This window comes from Callithrix jacchus, chromosome 10, assembly GCF_049354715.1.
Source record: "Callithrix jacchus isolate 240 chromosome 10, calJac240_pri, whole genome shotgun sequence".
NCBI classification, from domain to species: Eukaryota; Metazoa; Chordata; class Mammalia; order Primates; family Cebidae; genus Callithrix; species Callithrix jacchus.
Genome location: NC_133511.1, coordinates 25,044,654 through 25,065,070, shown reverse-complemented (window position 1 = coordinate 25,065,070; position 20,417 = coordinate 25,044,654). Strand labels below are relative to the sequence as shown.

General features: G+C 48.9%; 2 protein-coding genes across 14 annotated transcripts in view; one reads left to right on the top strand and one right to left on the bottom strand.

Moving 5' to 3' along the window:
* Window positions 1–2,983, top strand: part of FEZ1 (fasciculation and elongation protein zeta 1) — a 56,571-nt gene extending 53,588 nt beyond the window's left edge. For all 3 annotated transcript variants that reach the window (XM_002754557.7, XM_035264998.3, XM_035264999.3), the window contains exons 9-10: window positions 241–306; window positions 2,625–2,983. In XM_002754557.7, the coding sequence (XP_002754603.1) occupies window positions 241–306; window positions 2,625–2,641 (83 nt within the window). In that variant the 3' untranslated portion in view covers window positions 2,642–2,983. The remainder of the gene's footprint in view (window positions 1–240; window positions 307–2,624) is intronic.
* An 11,564-nt stretch (window positions 2,984–14,547) lies between these two features.
* PKNOX2 (PBX/knotted 1 homeobox 2) overlaps window positions 14,548–20,417 on the bottom strand; it is a 270,089-nt gene continuing 264,219 nt past the window's right edge. For all 11 annotated transcript variants that reach the window (XM_009007059.5, XM_035264995.3, XM_009007057.4 and 8 more), the window contains 3 exons: window positions 18,869–18,945; window positions 17,806–17,984; window positions 14,548–16,764 (listed from right to left, as the gene is read on the bottom strand). In XM_009007059.5, the coding sequence (XP_009005307.1) occupies window positions 16,538–16,764; window positions 17,806–17,984; window positions 18,869–18,945 (483 nt within the window). In that variant the 3' untranslated portion in view covers window positions 14,548–16,537. The remainder of the gene's footprint in view (window positions 16,765–17,805; window positions 17,985–18,868; window positions 18,946–20,417) is intronic.

The window sequence follows — 20,417 nt, the reverse complement described above, 5'->3', positions numbered from 1 at the left end:
AAACCTGTCATCCAGGTATAGCGAACATAGTAACCAGTAGGTAGTTTTTTAGCCCTTGCCCCCAAAATTCTAACCCTTGACAGAGGCTTCTAGACTTTTGCTCAATAATCAGTAAATATCTGGTTCCCTTGAATCACATGCCTGGTTCCCTCTCTCACTCTGGGCTGGTGGGTCGTGTGACCCTATAAGTGAGCCTCATGACCAGATGGTATCTTAGCTCCTCTCTCTCTCCTTTCCTAGTTCTCTTTGCCATGAAGGAGGATAATGAGAAGGTGCCTACTTTGCTAACGGACTACATTTTAAAAGGTAAGAGCAGCCCTTCTCCTGGAGCAGAAAGGGTATTCTGGGGCTCCTGCTCTAGTTAGGGAAGCTTCCCAACTTCCACGCCAGACCAGACCAGACAGGGGCCAGGGAAATCAGGGACAATAGTGAGGCTTTGCAGTAATAGGTTTCGCCTTTGGGTGTTGCCATGAGGCTGAAGGAGGAAATTCCATCACCCCCGTCACCAGAGTGACTTTCCATGGAGCAGCAAACCAACAAAGGACTTTTTGTGAAAATTCTGTGGAGTTTGGGCTACTTAGTTTTAGTTGGGAAAAACAAAGCCTGATGATAATTTAATACTTTTCGAGCACTTGAAACTGGAGGTGTGACTAACTAAATCTTTTCATAACTTTTTAACCTTTTATTATGAAAACCGGTGGCACATCCAAGAGTAGAGGGAATGGCATAATACACTCTCAGGTACTGATTATCTGGCATCCACAGTTACTAAGTCCTGGCCAGGCTTATTTCATTTATGCCTCTACCCAAATTCTCCCCTCCCCTGTTATTTTGAAGCAAATCTGTCATACATTTTCATTCATAACTATTTCAGTATGCATTTCTAAAACATAGGAACTCTTGAGGAAAACATAGCCACAATACCATTTCACAACAAAAAAATTAAGAGGTTTTTTTTTTGAGACAGTTTTGCTCTGTCACCTAGGCTGGAGTGCAATGGCATGATCTCGGCTCACTGCAACCTTTGTCTCCCAGGTTCAAGCAGTTCTCCTGCCTCAGCCTCCTAAGGAGCTGGGATTACAGGTGCCCACCACCATGCCTGGCTAATTTTTGGACTCTTAGTAGAGACAGGGTTTCACCATGTTGGGCAGGCTGGTCTCGAACTCCTGACTCAGGTGATTCACCAGCCTCAGCCTCCCAAAGTGCTGGAATTACAGGCATGAACCACCGCACCCAGCCAAAAGTTTCTTATTACTGACTATGCAATCAGTATTCAGATTTCCCTGTTTTTCCCATAAAATATTTTTCAGTTTATTTGTTTGAATCAGGGGCCAATGAAAATCCGTATGTTGCAATTAGAAATAATGTTTTGTACATCTCTTTGATACGTATAGGTTTCTCTTTCCTTTCTCTCTTCCATTTCTTGAAATGCGTTTGTTGGAGAAACTAGGTTGTTTGTGCCATAGAATTTCCGCCTTGTGGATTTTTACTAATTTCATCCCCATGGTATAATTTTATATGTTGTCCTGTCTTCTTTATTGCCTGTGAACTGATAGAACTAGAGGCCTGATCAGATTCAGCTTCAGCTTCAGATTTTTTGATAAGCACTACATTATAGGTGGTTATAGGTTTTCAGACTTCCATGGGGTGACATATATTGTCTGATTGTCTTTCCTTTTGTGATGTTAATAGCCATTGAGGATTGCTCATTGTCTAGATCCATTATTTGATTAGTTTTTGCCCGCATGCACACAAAACTATGTACCGTTGCAGAGGGACCATATTTGTAAGACCTACAGTTAAGAAACCCTGAGCTATATTGTTTCAATAAGGATCAGAAGGACTAATCTTAAATTTCAGCAGGAGGAAGTTAAACATTGAAAAGAACTTGCTCAGCCTGGGCAATGTGGTGAGACCTTGTCTCAATTAAAAAACAAAAAAGTCAGCCAGGTGTGGTGGTGTGCGACAGTAGTCCCAGCTACTCAGGAGGCTGAGGTGGGAGGATCACTTGAACCCAGGAAGCTGGGACCGCAGTGGGCTGTGATCACACCACTGCACTCCAGCCTGGGTGACACAGCAAGTCCCTGTCTCAAAAACACAAAAAACATAAAAAGGATCTGTGACTCAAAGATTTTAAAAGAGCGGCATATTTCTCAAAGGAGGTTCTCAAAGGAGGATGATAGAAATGGATTCTATAAATTTGGTAGCCTGAGGGCTAGAGTTTACCCCTCATGATCTACTGAAATGCCAATGAATTTATACAAGTAATCAATATTTACTAAGCACTTTCCACATGCCTCTCAACAATCCCGTGGGGTAGGCGCAGGTATGTTCTATTGTACTGATGAAGAAACAAGCATGGAAAGGTGAAGTTAATTTTCCTAAGGTCATGTAGTTAGTAATGGCCGGATCCAGGATTTGAACTCAGGCCCTGGAGACTACATGCTTAGTCATTATACCCATCAACCACTTGGCATTGTCTCTCCTTTGTTCTAGGCTCTAAGTGGGGCTGTCCACCACTCAGGAGCTTGTGTGACTGCTCTAAGCTAGTGCTATCCTGGGCTGGGAGGTCCCGACCTGCAACAGTGTTCTGACCACTCTCCCCTCCTTTCTTCTCATTCCAGTGCTCTGCCCTACCTAACCTTGCCCTTTGGAGCAGCCTTGCTGCAGGAGGTCACTGAGCAAGAGTCATTCCATCACAGGGACTGCATGACACCACGTAACCTCCGACGTGTATTTAAACGTGTATAGCTTAACCTGGATTAAACATGAGCAAGCGTGCGGGGTCCTTTGCCGTTGGCTTCTAGTGCTAGTAATCATTGGATGCATGATGGGGCAGGGCCGGTGATGGTGCCTCCTCCTTGCCAGTGTTGGGAGAGGGAAAGGCAGCCACTTTCACCGCTCATTATGTAGTCTGGCTCCAGCCCACCAAAACAGCTTATACTCTAAGACTAATTTTGAAATAAAACTTTCATTTAATTAATATCCTTCATGTGCTTTGGAGTGTGGTGTCCATTAGCTCTCTGCTCCAGACACTCGGTGTTCTTCACATGCCGGCCTGTGGCCTGTGGCAGCCAGCACTGTGTTTAGGGACTGGGCGCATGCCCTGTTTGTGGGTTGTGGTGGGCTCATGGGACACAGTGGCACTGCATATGGTATAGGCTGAAGGAGATCCTTCACGACCTCAGTTTTTGCTGCTCAGCCACATTCAAGAGAGCCGCACTAGGGGCTGCAGAAAGGAGCTGGTCAAAGGGGGTGTAAGACCAGGGTGAGAGTGTGTGTGCACCTGGCAGATAGAAAGTGGGCCTCACAGAGGAGCCACACAGCTGCAAACCTCCAGGTGGGATGGCCAGGCTGGCCCTGGAGACCCTTCCCTGGCCCTCCACGGGGACCTGGAGGCTCAGGGCCTGCAGGGAGTCAGCTCTGCTGAGCTTTCCCAGTGTGGGGGACTGCAACTTGTTTCCTGCCCTTGACCAGGCCACCACTCCCTGTTTGTCCCCAATGACCCCTGGCAACTGTGTCCTTTGACTTTGCAGTGCCCTCCTTGGCCCTTCCTGCAGCTCTCCATGTCTCCTTGCACTTTCTCCAGCATCAACCGCAGGCAGCTGCCAGCCTTGACCAACCAGCAGGCAAAGGCCGTCCTTGTGTCCTGGATGCTGGCTCAATCTCACCACAATCTGAATTCTGTTGGCTTCCACCTTTTGACTTGAAAGACATTAAGCCTGCCAATTCCTATATCCTCCTCTGAAAACAGAAAACGTGTACTGGGCACTTGCTATGGCCTGCAATGGCTTCATTACGCAGTAGCACACATCACAGCACCGCCACGTGTAAACAGGTGCTGGTATGATCCTGATTTTGCAGAGGTGGAAACCAAGCAGCAGAGATGTTCAGAAGCTGGCCCGAGGCCATGTAGGAAGTGGTAGAGTCAGACTGGCATTTAGGCTTCTTATCCAGTGAGACCTCCATTGATTCCTAGGAGTTTAGTGTCTGCTTGAACTGAGCATGTGCAGGGAAAGCCATACTTTATCACATCCACAGCTCCACAGAAGGCCACGGAATCCATCTAGGAGACACAGAAGGCACTCCCAGTGCCCTGCCTCCCTTCCTGGGCCTCTGCTTTTCTAGAAGCAGAACACTAGCAATGTTAGCTTGACGTGACAGGGACTTATCCACCAGGACAGCTGCTGCAATGCCTGAAGCTGTAATCCAGGCATCCGCACAGAGCAGAGCTTCTCCATAGACAGAGCCCTGGCTGCTGTAGGAGCATGGAAGTGACTGTTAGTCCTGTGACAAAAGGGCATGGGTTCAGTGCTGCAGTTCACCGATGCTAAGGTGAAACATGCTAAGGGTCACTGGTGGTGTGAGGTCATTTGCAAGTTTAGCATTCTGCGGGTGATGGGGTTTTCACCGGCCTCAGCAAAGGGGAAGCAGCGAATTCCCGAGAACTTTTCTTCCTGCCTCAGATTTGTCAGATCTGGGTCAGCCACTCCTTTCCCCCAATTTATCCTGCCGGCAGGTGTCTGAAGCAGCAGAGACAAGCTAATCAAAGCTGCTGGCAGTTAAAAATAAATCTTGAGTGTCAGGGATACACTCAGGCTAGGAGGAGGTGAGTAGGGCAGGCTGAGAACAGTGGCTCCTCTTTTCTCTCTCGCTGTGTCTGGAGTTTAAGGGGGAAATGAAATCAGTTCCTCACAGTTTTGCATTGCCCTTCCCTGTGTTATTTCTACTCAAACCATGGTTTCCAGACCAGCAGCACTGACCACGCTTAGAAATGTGTTAGAAATGCAAAGTCTCAGGCCCCACCCCAGACCTACCGAGTCAGAATTTGCATTTTAACAAGGTCTCCCTTTAAAAGGGAGGCAGCTCTTCTCCTAAAAGGAGCCTGGGTTTGTGCCTTGAGTTCAAATGCAGCTCTACTACATACTAAATCTTCTTGCAATTGGTATTTGCATCAAGGATTGGAGAAGCTCTGCTCTAGGTTTTCAGAGTTACCGAAGCCTTGACTCTTCAGTACTGAACCTAGGGAGTTTGTGGATAGGTGAACCCAATTGTCTTTCTTTGGCTTTTCCCTCTTCTGGATTGCAGAAACCTCAGGGAAGAGTCCCAAGAATGAACAGATTTTCAGGCCCCAGTGAGTCTTGATTGCAAAACTCAAGTCCCGTCTAGGATGTGTGCACTCAGCAAACTGTATCTGAGAGCCGAGGTCTGCAGGGAGCCCTCTGGGTAGGTCAGAGGTCTGCCTGGCAAATACAGCCTATAAATGAAGTATGTTCCCATGAATTAAAGGATTTTGCTAGGCCTAGTCTGGTCAAGTTCTGTAGCAAAACTCCACCATAGGGCCGGGTGCAGTGGCTCACCCTTCTAATCCCAGCACTTTGGGAGGCTGATACGGGCAGATCATCTGAGGTGAGGAGTTTGAGACCAGCCTGGCCAACATGGTGAAACTCCATCTCTACTAAAAATACAAAAAATTAGCTGGCTGTGGTGGTGCATGCCTGTAGTCCTGGCTGCTCAGGAGACTGAGGCAAAAGAATCTCTTGAACCCAGGAGATGGAGACTGCAGTGAGGTATTATTGTGCCACAGCACTCCAGCCTGGGCGACAGAACGAGACTCCATCTCACCATGGAGCCAGAGACCAGCCTTTATATTTATTTATTTATTTATTTTGAGATGGAGTTTCACTCTTGTCGCCCAGGCTGGAGTGCAATGGCACGATCTTGGCTCATTGCAACCTCTGCCTCTCATGTTCAAGCAATTCTCCTGCCACAGCCTCCTGAGTAGCTGAGGTTACAGGTGCCCACCACCACACCTGGCTAATTTTTTTGTATTTTTAGTAGAGATGAGGTTTCCCCATGTTGCCCAGGCTGGTCTTGAACTCTTGACCTCAGGTGATCTGCCCACCTCGGCCTCCGAACGTGCTGGGATTACAGGAGTGAGCCACTGTGCCCGGCCAGAGGCCAGCCTTTATTTGTGTGTAACTGAAACAAATGATCTTGCGGGAAAACTCTTTTTCAACATTTCTCTCTAACTTTTCATCTCTACTTCAGGAGACCAATGTGATACTTCAGAAAGAAAACCCAAAGGGAGCATTTTGTGAACCTAAGTTTGTGGGACAAATTGAATTTTTAATAAATAAACCCTTTTCATATTCACTGGACTAATGTCTGGAGAATGACTATCTCCCACTGGTGGTCAGGGAAGAAGGAATGGAGACTGCTAAAGAGAAGACCTGGTCCTCCTGGTGTCTCATTTATCCTCATTAAACCCTGCTTAGTGGTAGTCCAGGGAGCCCTGGTACTTGCTGATTTTGGAACTAGCGGCCTCCATGTCTTAATGGACTTCACCGAGTCCATGCCCATGCCTCTTTCGAGCACCCACTATGTCCCAGCACTTCCACAACAGCCTGGTCACTGAGAGCTTTAGGGGTCTTACCAGAGGTCAAAGGCAAAAAGCACCCCAGGATGCTCAGCTTTCTGTGCAGCAGAAGTAAGAAATGGGGAGTGGCAGCCTCGTTTCCAGGGAAGCCAGGAGAGGTGACTCTCATCACCCAGTCAGCCTCCGTAATTCGTATGCGTAGTGAGGAGAGTAATTAAATGCTACACTTGGAGAAGAGATACTTGCATTCTTGATGGCGCCTGATTATTTATATCCCTGAGAGGATGAGAGAATGGTCGTTAGGGTTTCTGTCTCTCTGAGTCTGAGGTTTGCTCTCCTCAGCTTCATCAGAGAAAGGAAGCCGAGGCCATTCTGCTCGCTGGGGAGGTGTTTTGGCTTCCTTCTAATGCCTTTCTTCTAAAAGAACAATGAGCCACCTTAGCCCACAGCCCAGCAGCTCTGGACCCCGCCCAAACTCTCATGCATATTCATCCTGCTTCAAAGAGCACAGCATGGAATATGCAAATTAGCCAGGCAGGAGCTGGTTGGCATTTTGATAATAGCTTTGTCTGAAAACCCCCAGAGACACATGCACATGTAATTTCTCTCTTTCTCCCTTTCTCTTTTCTCTACCCCTGTGTCCTGCTCCTCTCTTTCATTCCTAGCCTCCCAGAGAGCAGGAAAATGAATCACCAAACCAAAGAAGCAAGTTATGGAGAAGCCCGGTATCTCTACGCCAGTCCAGTGTGTTTCCACTCCTGCCTCTCTCCTCTCTGCTCCTTGAACAGGGTCATTTTGTTTTTTCTTACCAAAGTGTTGCCTGATCTGACAACACCTCAGGGTCTCCCGGCTTGTCCTCTTCTCTCCATTGACTCCCCCAGCTCCTGCCTCTCTCCTGGGGATTAACTTCCTTCCCTTTGTTTTTCTTCCTCGTCTTCCTGAACCCCCTGGCTAGCTTCCTGACCCCCTCCCATAGCAGAGCTACTTGAATAGTACAAAGAGCAATTTCTTAAGATCAGAGGATGTGAGTCCTGCTCCTTCTCCCCAAAATGTAGATGGAGCTGGTGGGCAACAGGGTCAACGGTCTGCTGTGGGAGAAGCAGGCTGGGGTTTGAAGCACACATCTTTGGATGCTGTTTCATCTGGGACCGTGGAGAAGGGTATAGGCAGGTGCAGGGATGCAGGAACCTCTTGGGATTTGAGGACAGAGGGGCCTCTCTGACTCCAGAGACCAGCCTGGGTCAGCCAAGGATTCGGGAGGCAGCTTATCTCCTAAAAGGAGCATGGGTTTTGTGCCTTGAGTTCAAATCCAGCTCTAGATACGTATTAAGCTAAATAAGTTTTTAGAAAATTACTTAATTTCTCTGAGCCTTGGTTTCCTCATTTTAAAAAATGGGAATACTAATATTAGTGATAATACTAGTAATTCTCCCACAGTTGTTTTAAATAATCTTGAGTGTCTAGCAGATATTCTAAGTGCTCAATGAAGCATGACTTTTATTTTTTCTAGTAAACTTCAAAAACCATAGAGAAAGGGCTGGTTCTGTGGCCTCTTTAGCCTTGGGGATGTGACCATTTTTTCAATCCAACAGGCACAAAAGACCTGAAAACATCAAAACAAGACAGGTGCAGCCTGTTCCCCTAAAACCAACATTTTTATTTTCTAAGACGAAGTTTCGCTCTTGTTGCTCAGGCTGGAGTGCAATGGCATGATCTCTGCTCACTGCAACCTCCAACTCCTGGGTTCAAGTGATTCTCTTGCCTCAGCCTCCCAAGTAGCTGGGACTACAGGCACCCACCACCATGTCCTGCTAATTTTTAAAATATTTTTAGTAGAGACGGGGTTTCACGATGTTGGCCAGGTAGGTTTGGAACTCCTGACCTCAAGTGATCCACCAACCTCAGCCTCCCAAAGTGCTGGGACTACCGGCATAAGCCACTGCATCCAGCCTAAAACCAGCTTTCCACCTACCCTTTATCCTCATTGAACCCTGCTTCCTGGTAGTCCAGGGAGCCCTGGTACTTGCTGATTTTGGAACTAGCGGCCTCCAATACATCTGGACAAGAAGACAAAGTGAAGAGGCAAGAGTGGGAGTGTATTCTGATTCCTCAGCAGGTTCATTCAAGGGAAGGGGTGGAGGAGGGATGGTGAAAAGTCACATTTATTTTTGAGCTTACAGAACAGACTCTATTTCCACTGGCAAAGAGATGGGTGGGCTCACAGAAGAAAAACACACAGACCACCGCAGACATGCTCAGGGAAGCCTCCTGCACTTATGGATAGGCGAGACAGGCGAAAAGGGTACTGTGGGTCAGCAAACCCAACTCACGATATGGATGACGATTAGTTTAAGAGGTTGGAGAAAGGCTCTGTAAATCTCCTGAACTGCTGCTGCCACAAATTACATAAGCCCTGAAGGCCACAAGTGTGCAGTCTGGAGGGTTCGTACATATTCCCTCTGTCTGCAGAAGGCAGAGCTCCCTCAGATCACTGGGTGGAAGTTGGAGGGGTGAGTTGGCTCTGTGTAACAGTTTGGCCTTCTTTGTCCTGGGAGGCAGTGGGCGGTGTAAGGTAAAGAGAAATGCTTTTTTTTTTTTTTTTTTTGAGACAGGGTTTTGCTCTGTCACCCGGGCTGGAGTGCAGTGGCATGATCATGGCTTACTGCAGCCTCAACCTCCCAGGCTCAAGCAGTTTTCTCACCTCAGCCTTCTGAGTAACTGGGACCACAGGCACAGGCAACCATGCCTAACTATATATATATATATTTTTTTTAGAGATGGGGGTTCACTAGGGCTTGCCTAGGCTGGTCTCAAACTCCTGGGCTCAAGTGGTCCTCCTGCCTCAGCTTCCCAAATTGCAGGGATTACAGGTGTGACCCACTGTGCCTGGCCAAGAGATGACAATTTAGTGTTCTGTGGGCAGAATTCCTATGTGGCATGGGTGAGTTGGGTTTGCTGACCCACAGTACCCTTTTCACGACTGAGAAATGATTGTTTTCTAACTCCAGGCTTGGATTTCTGTTAAGATGCAAATTCAGCTGAGATGAGCAATACTGAGAGCATCAGGTGTTTTCTGCTCAGAGCAACTCACTGCCGATCCTGTTGTGGAATCAGGTTGAGAATCTCCAGGGTGCTAATAAAAATGCACCCACCTGTGCCCCACCCTGCGGGTTTCTGATTTAGTAGATGAAGGATAGAACTTGGGCACCTGCAACTAAAGCTTGCTCAGCAATTCTAAAGTGCACTTCAGCTGAGAATCGCTGGGTTAGGGGTTGGGGGAGAGACGAAGACACCCATTGGGTTTGGAGGCGGGGAAGATTCCATCATAACAGAGCAGTTGTTTAATATTTCACCTCCTTCCAAAATGTGTTCCTACATGATTCACAGTGTTATCCAGTCAAAAAGGAAGCAAGACATGTGAAGCCGACTGGCTTTTGGAAGCTGGCCAGTGATGTCAATGTCAGCTTCTCCAGCAGGTGGGTGGCTTCCAAGGAGAGCAGCTGCATTTCCAGGAGGAGCTGGGAAGCTGCTGAGCTGTCATCCACAGGAGTAGCATTTCATCAGCTATCAACTGAAGGGGCTCCTCGTGCAGTCTCCTCTAATCCCCTCAATGTGCAAATGAGGGAAGTTGCTTTAGGGGGTCCCTGTATGTAAGGGAAAGAATCTCAATTGCATGCAAGGGAACCTAGTGTTCTTCTTTCCTGTGCAAAGGGATCAGAGGAGGCCCACAGATGGGCAGAGCTAGCCTTAAATGAATTTGGTAGAATAAAAATTTTGCAGTACATCGGTGGAAGCAGCGACCCAGAAATTCACAGGAATAACAGGTGGATATGAGGCATACACACCTGTAGTAGGTTCTCTGAATAATAAGATAAAAAAATGTGAAAATGAAAAGTATAATGAGATACACATAACTGAAGGGAATTGTCTTAAATGGCTGATTGTAATGAGATGTACATAAATTGTAAGGCTTGTAATGAAATGAAAAAAAATCATACTCTTGCCTGCTAATACTGGGTGTAATGTCTATACCAGAAATAAGTTGTCTCAGTGCGTTGAGTGTAATGAGATGCACATAATTTTAAAGAGTGTAATGAGATGAAAAATAAATCAAACACTTGTCTTAAAATGAAAGATGTACTAAGATGCACACACCTGAAGGGCATTGTCCTAAATGGGTTCGATTTAATGAGATGCATTTAATTTGCAAAGGGGCTAAATGAGATTGGCCGAGAGAGAGGCTGAGAAATAAAAAATATAAGATACACTTGAAAGTGGTATAATAAAACCTGCCTCGTCTGTGGGATGAAAATAAAGTCCCCAAGTGGAAATGCACCATGTGAGGTGATCGACATTCTGTCAGTCCTCAGTGCTCGGTCCCTTGGTCTGTGGTGCTCTGCAAACTTCTCCATCCTTTGTCCCTAGTAGGACGCCAGGCACATAGTGGGCACCTGGGAATTCCTACTGAATGAATAACTGGCTTGAGGGTGGTAGTCTCTCTGGCTAAAGGAAGTTAAAGGAGCAGCTATACTGCAAAGAGCTTCAAACGACATTTGAAATTTTGTTTTTTTTAATTTTTATTTTTGAGACAGAGTCTCACTCTGTCACCCAGGCTGGAGTGCAGGGGGCACAAACTCAACTCACTGCAACCTCTGCCTCCCGGGATCAAATGATTCTCATACCCCAGCCTCCCCGAGTAGCTGGGACTACAGGTGTGTGCCACCACATTTGGGTAATTTTTGTACTTTTAGTAGAGACATGGTTTCACCATGTTGGCCAGGCTGGCCTCAAACTCCTGACCTCATGTGATCTACCCGCCTTGACCTCCCAGAGTGCTGGGATTACCAGTGTGAGCTACTGCGTCTGGCCGATATTTGAAAACTATTTTCTGAGAGCAATGTGCCTCCAAGTCTTTGGGCATCCTGCCTAGCTATCTGGGGCAAACACTGGTTGTGGAACCTACATTGTATCTGTAACTAGCAACCCTGGTGGTTTTTATGCCCCAAGCCTCATTGTTGCCCGGGGAGGCAAGGTAGGCAGATAATGAATGAATTAAGCTACTTGGATGTGAGACACAGGTATACTTTGCAATGAAAGGTAAGAGTATCTTTATGCCCACAGACAAATACATTCTCTCCAATGTTTTGTACCAAAGGCAGGGCCCTCCCTCTTGGACTATCTTGTTTTCTTACTCTTGATGGAGAAATGGGTATAAATATTCCCCTTCTTAAAAACAACCACTTAGATGTTGCAGGGAAAGGAAAAAAAGGGGGTGTGGGGGAAGCATAAATAGTAACAGCCAATAATAAATGGCAATGAACCCTGAGTCGCAGTGTTTGGGAGACCACAGGGGCTGCAAACATCCCACTGACGTGGAGAACGTGCCTTAGCGGGCAGCAGTTAATTCGGCTACACTCGATCATGGCCACATGGGAATATTTAGGTTCCAAGTTGCCTGATTTTTCAGGAGAAGACAGAAATAGGACTTTTAAATGCCTACCCTTCTAAGTCTTAAATGTTGGCACGCAATTTTTAAAAAACAATATATGGTTCAAAACAGGTCTGAAAATTGTATTTAACCTGAACCTCATGGTGGAGCTGAGAGCTGCCTGCTCTGCAGCTCAGAGTGACGACGTCCGAGCTCTCTGTGCTGAGGATGAGGTCACAGTTACAGCCGTTACAGGGGACGACGTCCGAGCTCTCTGTGCTGAGGATGAGGTCACAGTTACAGCCATTACAGGGATGCTGCAAGCATTTTCAGTCTCAGTCTTTTTCTTTCTCCTTGTATATATATTTTAAAATAATATGGGTGGGGGAGCCTCGCTATTTCCCCAGGCTGGTCTTAAAATGCTGGGCTCAGTGATCCTCCCACATTGGACAACAAAGTGTTGAGATTACAGGTGTGAGCCACTGCACCGGGCACAGTGTCAGTTTTTTCTAGTGGAATGTAAACTCCCCGAAGTAAAGAACTCAGTCTTTGTCAGCCATAGCTGTATCTTTGTACAACAGTGCCTGGGACAGAGTTGGGGCTCACTAAATGCATGTTGAGAGAATGAGCAACTCATCAGGAATGAACTGAATGAATTGAGCAGGCTGCAGTGTGGCAGTCACGGCCCTCCTTGGGGCCCCATGCATGGCAGGAGAGGGGGTCCTTGGTAGGAAGTTGAGCTCTGGCCACCAGCTCCCATGAGCAGGATCTCTGAACTTGAAAGGTCTTTCCTGATGGGTCAGGGTTTGGGGGCAGAAGTCAGTCTGAGCAGTTGCCAGCGCCCTGATATTGGAGTTCTAGTATGGGATAAAGGAAACCTTCCCCTACCGCTCACCCTATCATCCATCTCTTGTATTTCCACAGGGATTATGGCGTGTCTTTTCCTTGGGTCGGGTAGCATTTGGATCATGCACAGAGAGAGGTTGCTGGCTCCTCAAAACACAACTACCTACATCTCAAGTGACTTAAGAAGCCCCTTTTCGGCCAGGAGTGGTGGTTCATGCCTGAAACCTCAGCACTTTGGGACGCTGAGGCAGGCAGACTGCTAGAGCTCAAGAGTTGGAGACTGGCCTGGGCAACATGACAAAACCCCATCTCTACAAAAACGAAACAAAACAAAAAATTAACTGGGCCTTGTGGCACACATCATAGCCCAACTACTCAGGAGACCAAGGCAGGATAATCGCTTGAGCCTGGGAGGTAGAGAAGTTACAGTGAGCCGAGATTGTGCCTGGGTGATGGGAGTGAAACCCTGTCTCAAAAAAATTAATTAAAAAATAAATTTTAAAAAAAGGAACCCACTTTCAGTTGGCATTGTGGTTGAAAGATGGCAGAACTTGATAAAAAAAAAAGGAGGGAGAGCGTAGGACGGGTTACTCGGCGATTTCTTTAGAATAGTGTCCCCTACAGTGTGTTTTGTGGAACATTGATATAACTTGAACTGTTATTACTCGAAAAATAAAAGGAGGGGGTGGAGCAAACAAATCTGGGAACAACTGAAACAAAGTTAAACAGGTTTCTTTCCTGCAGGACTTTTCAGAGCCTTTAGTAAAATAATGTGCATGATGAAACTCTGCCTAACAAAATACAATATGCAATTAATCTTAGGCTGATTTGGGCATCGATCTTTTTGTTTGTTTGTTTTTTAGTATATCTTTTAGCAGCATGTTCCTTAGAAACTACTATCTTAAAAGACTTGTCTTCCCAGCTCTGAAGGTGCGGTTCCAGTCAACTTACAGTTCTTGAGATTTTCTCAGTCTGCCCAGAGAGCAGGGGTTTCTGCTGGATTTGCAGAACTCTCTCCAGGTGTGACGAGGGGAAGGGAGACTGGGCTCCCTGAGGCAGTGACTCAGGGAAGGCCACTAGAGCTGGCCAGAACCCCCGTTGCCTGTATAACCAACCACCAGCTTCCCTATCTTCTACCTGGCCGTAGGGGGATCTGCCAGTAAGTGCAAACTCTCCAGCATCCCTGAATGTGAACAAGGCACATTCTGCTTCTAAGCAGATGCCCCAGACTGCTCAGCAAGGGTGGCTAAGGAAGGAACCCTTTCATCTGGAGGTGACAAGAAGGCCTGCCTCTCACTTCTGTAAGGAGATCAGCTGCCCCTGAGTTTCTTCTTGCCTGGGGGATTATGGTGCTGATCCCTGGGATTCAAGGGCAGGCTCCTGGACATAGCTCCAGGGTGAAAGGTGGCAGCCAAGACTGCCTCTACCTCCTGCTGCCTGGGACTTTCACCTGCTGATCAGGAAACAGTGGGCACTGAAGGCTGGGTGTGGGGCCGTGGTGGCACCAGCTTCAATCATGAAAACCTTCTTGGGCTGAGGATGGAGACCGGAAAGCAGAGGCCTTTGAGGGAGGTGGAGTATGGTGGACAAGAGGGACCAAATTCAGAGCTTCCGCTGTGGTCGAGGAAGCTGTCAGGAGAGGGCAGTGCAGAGCTTCCTTGCCTTGTCTCCCTAGCTCTGCCTTACAACTGGCCCCACACAAGGTGAGTGTGCTGAACTTGGCTCTTCCTCCCCAGGCAGCTCAGCTGAGCTCACGCGGGAAGCGCATCTACCTTGTCCCTTCCCTGGGTAGTCAGGTGTATACTGAGGCCTCCAAATTCTGTCTGGCCTCGGGTCCCATGCAAACAGCAAAGGATTGCCACAGCAACCACAGAAAGAGAATTGTGCACCAGGGTTACGGTAGGTAATAAGATTTACTGAAAACGTCTCGGCCACATTCAGTACTGGTTTGGTGGATACATCAGAAGGAGGTTGCATAACATTAGGCAGGTGGAGGGGCTGGGAGGAAGAGACGTGGGCACCTGTGTGCCAGTGTGCCCCTGCTGGGGGACGCCTGTCCAAGTGGTGGGTGGAATGGGGTGTGTGTGTGTGTGTGTGTGTGTGTGCATGTGTGTGTGCTTAACAAGAAAAACGAACCAGAAAAGAAAATGCATTTTATCCCACTGCACATTGTAAAAGTCTCACGCCAAAAAAGCTAGACTTTCCCCTATGTATGGCATCAAAAGGGAGTAAAAAATGATTGGATCACCCAGATTATAAATAAGGTTATTTGTTTCTCAAAAATCCCTATTAAAACATTAAATATCAGCTCTTTTGGGGGAGAAATACATTCATTTCAGGGAGACCTCAGAAGAGTGACCATCCTTTTGCTCTACCCCAACCAGGTGGAGGAGGGGAAGCCCCAGAGGGCCCCGAGGGTCCCCTCCAGTTGAGCCAGGTAGCCGCTCACATCCTGCCACTGAAGGAGATGGCTAATGCACAATTTACAAATGAAACTGCATGTCCATTAAATTAAACCCAATGGGAAACACACGTGTGACCAGTCCTGTCATTCACAGCCATGGGGTGAGAGGGAATGGGAGGAGAGGGTGCCAACCAAGGGAGTCTGGAAGGTGGGTGGGAGGGCATGTGTTAGGGCGGACAGTGGGAGCCTCCTCCTCCTTCCAGGAGCCCCAGTTCCTCCAGGGCTGTGGACAGCAGGGTCAGAACCTCGGGGTGGGTGGGGTGGGTACCCCCGCAGGCTCTTGGGTGCCATTTTCTGACCCCTCCCCCACATTTTGGATATTGATGGGAAGAGGAATGTAGCACCTTCTCCAACCCCTGGCTTCCCACTGGACTAGATGCTTTCCAATGTTTCTTCTGCCTTCTCTGAAAGACAGAATGAGGAAAGGAAGCTGGAGGCTGATGGAGCCAGCCTGGGAGCAGAGGGACGGCTGTGGTGACCTGTGGGGTTGAAAGATTCCCAGATAACCTGGTTCTACCTTCTCTGGAGGTCTATGGAGGGCGTGGAACACTGAGGGAGGGAACATCTAGGATAAAACTCCATTGTCCTGTTGTTACAGGAGCTAGGGACAGCTGCGGCCCCAAAGTCATCTTGATATGGCTCCCAGCCCAGGGTCTGCCATCTCCTTGGCTCCTGGAATCAACCCAGGAGAAGGGGCTCCTTTTAACCTCCCACAGGTTAAGCCCACCAGCTTACAATTAGTTTCCAGGAGACAGTGAAGGGCACCATGGCTCCCATCCCTCTCTCCCACATCCATGGTTGCTGTGCTCAGAGACAGGGCCTTGGAGGGATGAGCTGGAGCCCGGTGGATTCCATCCCATTCTGATCTGCAAGATGTGATGCCTCAGGCCCTCCTACTCCTCTGCCCACTGGTTATGCTTTGAGGCTCCCTCCTGCCCTTGAATGTCTGTCAGATGAACTGAGAACCTTCTGGGGATGAAACCCAGACACACTTTGCCTCTCCCTTTCCCTCTCAGTCTGCCCCCCACAAAGGCCCACTCTGCGAACAGCACCAATCTGCCTCACAGTGCAAGGCTTGTAAACAGCTCAAGTCCTTCCGTGGGTGGGGCCATGGGTGCCATCTGTCCTCAGGGATTTGGTGAGTCCAGATCAGTCCTGGCTTTCCACACAGGCTGCTCGACTGGCCCAGCCAAACAGAGTCCTCTGCAGTTCCGGGGAAGTGGGGCTGGGATCCTCATTGAAGCTTGGTGGTTGGGAAGGAACAGGTGTCTCCTCTGCTTTTCTTCAAGCTACTGATTTGGGGAAGCTAGGGCCCAACTCCCTTGGTGCTGCCTGCCCATGTCCCCTTCCCCCCCACCCTGAAGGCCTCCCGGCGACACTCCTCTCCTGCTTGGTGATCAGTGCCATCTGGGCTGCCCGACTACTCCAGGGAGTCACTATGTTCCAAGCCCAGGTCGCTGACATTCGTCGTCTGCAGCTCGTCAACCTCCTCCTCCAGCTCCTCCTCTTCCTCCTCTTCCATCTCATCCTCATCCTCTTCTTCTGTCCCATCCAATGAGTCATCATGTGCAGCCATCATAGCCTGCTGCATGGCCATGGTGGCATTGTCTGAGGACAGGGACTGCAGGTTGTCCAGGTTGATGGAACCTGCGTGAGAAAGCAAGAGTCAGGAGAAGGCAGGGGTGGCGGGTCAGGGCCAGCATATCTGTGTTGGACAGGGTTTAATGGGCTTGCTCATAGAGCGGTGAACTCCTCATTTCTAGGGCTGCTGAAGCCTGAGCTGGACAATGCCCTGGTGTGAAGTTTCCCATCCATTCACTCATCAGCTGCTTCCGGCCCCATCTCAGGCAGCAGCTCTCCCAGCCACCATTCACTGAGCATTTTCATTATGTGTTAACCACTTTTAACTTTCTAACAGCTCTGTAAGGCCGGTGTTACTATCCCCCATTATAAAGAGGAGGAAACTGAGTCTCACACAGTCATTAGCTCGAGATGACACTGTCAGTGATGACAGAACTGAAATTCTCTCCCAGGTTGGTCTAGCCCCTAAATCTATTTTTTTCCCATCATACCTAACATGATGGCCCATCACAAAGGAACTTGTGTGCAACCACACACATACACTTGTGCACGAGGATATGTGCGCACACAGGCACACCTACATCCCACTCCCCATGCAGAGCTATCTTCATGTGCCAAGCTATAAAATGTCTGGCTCATTGAATTATTCATGGTGCACTAGGCGACTGGCAATTAGAAAAGTGTATATGGAGGGTGTGATGGAGAGGCTGGGAAAACAGAGCTCTTCCTGGCCTCTGTTCACGAGCCAGCTGCCTGCGTTGATATTTATAGATGGCCTTGGCTCTGTGGGAGCTGTGCATATACCGAGTGGTGCTAAGGAACTCAGATGGGTGCGGACAGGGCCGGGGCGGGGGGGCTCTGCTGAGCAGTCACTGACTTCAGTGACCACCAACTCCCGCTTGTCTTTATGAGAGTGCATCTGGTCTGTTAAATTATGTACAAAAACATCCCCTTCTTTAGGGCTTTGGGGAAGGATAATCACTATGACAGAGCAGGGACAGGAGCCCAGGTAAGGAGATAGCCCTTGAATCTTTGCACAGCGTGACCTGAGGAAGCTCTAGGAGCACCCCTGCCCTTGTCTAGGGTGCACTTAGCCCCAGTTCTTACCATCAGGGTTTGTCCCTGGGGCACCGCCCTGCTGCTGCAGCACCCCTGCAGCGATGGAGTTGGGCCAGAATCTTTGGGTGGGCCGGTGCTGAGACTTGATCTTCTTGGCTTTGGGGGCAGGGTCTGGGTTGCTGGCATCAAGCATGGGCTGCAGGATGCGCCTCCGAGCATTGATGAACCTGAGCAGGAATAAAGTGGAGATCTGGTTAGTCGCTGCCTGCATGGCCTTTGGGTGGGGGCAGGGAGGGTGAAGCTGCCTTCAGACTCCATTACACAGCAGACTGGGGTTCCCACATAGGATGTAAAATCCTAGCAGGGAGAGTGGCCCTGGGTACTGAGAAGTTCATGAACTCTCCTGGGGCTTGGTAACCACAAAGTCGTATGGCAAGAGCACATGGTGGGATGGAGAGGGGGTCAGAAATCCCTGCTCAAGACCTGCCAGCTTGAACAGAGGAGAGTGTGGTAGTCTAGGCACCAACCTCTGACTTCTCTCCCGAGGGCCGGGGGCTCGAATCAGGGTCCCCAACTCTGGGGTCTACTTCCATCCAGCCAGACCTTGCTCTCTGAGCTCCCCATGACAGGTCAGCCAGGCACAGAGACTGGGAAAGTCGAGATCCCTGTGGGGTCAGAATGGCTACTCTTCCTACTTCTCCCCACTCCCAGCTTTGCAGCATGTTTTAGTTTCAGTTCACATGGGGGTGAGGTAGATAGACCAGATGACCACTGGCCTCCAGTCCACGGATGCAGGCAGTCCTGTCTGTCTCTGCAGTGCAGGTGGGCTGGGTGCTCAGGTGGGTGTGGGTTTTCTATTCCGCAAGAAGCTTCCGGGGACGTGCCTGACACGATGTCCCAGCAGAGGGCGCTGAGAAGCTGCAGATGAAGCCACAGGTGCCAATGTTGATTCTTGCTTCCTGCTTCTAGCCCAGATGGGGGACTGGCATGGTAGGTGGGCTGAGATTGAGGCAGATCTGGGCATTCGAGTCTCTTTTCCCTGCTACATGTTCCCCTGCCCAGAAGGTAGCCCCTATGTCTGCGAGCCTGCATGCAGGTGATGCAAACTCACCAGTTATTTACTTGCAGGAGGGTGAGGTTGGTCTGGGCTGCGATCTGCCTCTTCTCGTCCTCCGTGGGGTAGGGGTGCTGAAACGAGAGGTGGAGGCTAGTGAGGGCTGGGCACATGCTGGTATGGGCCCCCGAGAGAATTCCCATACCATGGGCACTATCCCAAGCCAGGCAGCCTGAGCGGTGTGGGAACCCAAACTGGTGGGAGTGTCATGTTTGCTCCCTGCAGAGAATGGACCTAGGGCTTGGAGGAGGACTGCCCCATGCCTGAGACTCCACATCCTGGGCTGGCCAGCCCCCTCAGACGACCCCCCACAATGGGGAGCTGGGGAGGTTTCCCAAGAGCCAGGGTGGTTCAGTACTGATAGCTTTCGAGGCACGTCCTTCTCACTTGATCCTCACGGCCAACCCCAATAGGCATGGCAGGCATTGTCAGTGTTAGGGTTTCCAATGGCCTCAAACGCCCATAGAAGATGGTAAGCGAGGTGAATGGATCAATTTAAGTTAACTGATATTTACTGAACATCTACTATGTCCCCAGATTTATGCCAGGCATTGCTAGGAGACAGAAGAGAAATATAATGATAAGTGCTATTTGTATAGTGCTTTATAACCTGTAAAATGCCTTCATGCATTTTATTAATGAAAAATCATACTTTTATTTAATAAAGCACATCATTAAAACTCTGAAAGGTAGGCAGGTTAGGTATTGTTATTCCCACTTTGCAGATGAAGAGATGGAATGACTCCTCCAGTGTCCCCCAGATGGTAGCACCAGCTCAGGTCTTCAAATTTGGGTCCAGTCTTCCTTCCATTGCTTTAAGATGCCACTTTTTATAGGACTGAGTGGAGGTGAGAAAAACAGCAGGCCATGTGTGTCTCTCAGTCCCCCACATGCTGCAGGCCATGCACTGACTATGCCTCTGTCCCCCTCTCTCAGACTGTGCGTCATGAGGGCATCGGGATACTTACTGAATGTATCCCCAGTGCCTTCCACATACAAATGACATAGAAATGCCTGCTGAGTGAAAGAAAGTAAAAACGGAGCACTCAATGCTGTGGTTTGGGTGATGAGCACTATAGAAGCTATAGAGGCTAAGAAGGAGGAGAGAAGCAGGTGCTGGCCAGAGGGATGGGGCTGAACAAGTCATATTAAAGAGTGAGAAGGTTCTGGGTGGCAGTGGGAAGAGGGTCTCGACCCCATTGGGAGGGGGGCCACATGATGACTGAGTCTCTGCCTCCCTATGACTTGTTCAGGCCACAGCCCGGTGCCTGGCACCCAGTACGCATGCAATTAAGGTGTGACAAACGTCAGGATAGGTCAGAGTTTTGTCCCAGAAGCTAGAGGACGCTTGGGGGGCTCTTGTGGCAGAAGACCAAGGTATCCAGCATCCTCAGGCTAAAATCATTCCTTTTGATTGGAGTGGTATTAGAAGGTGGTGCTTGGGCTGTCTAAGGTCCCCGAGATTGGGGGGTTGTTTACAATCTGCCTCTATTATGACTAGCTGTGAAATCTCAGGGATGTCACTTAACCACACATCATCAAGTCA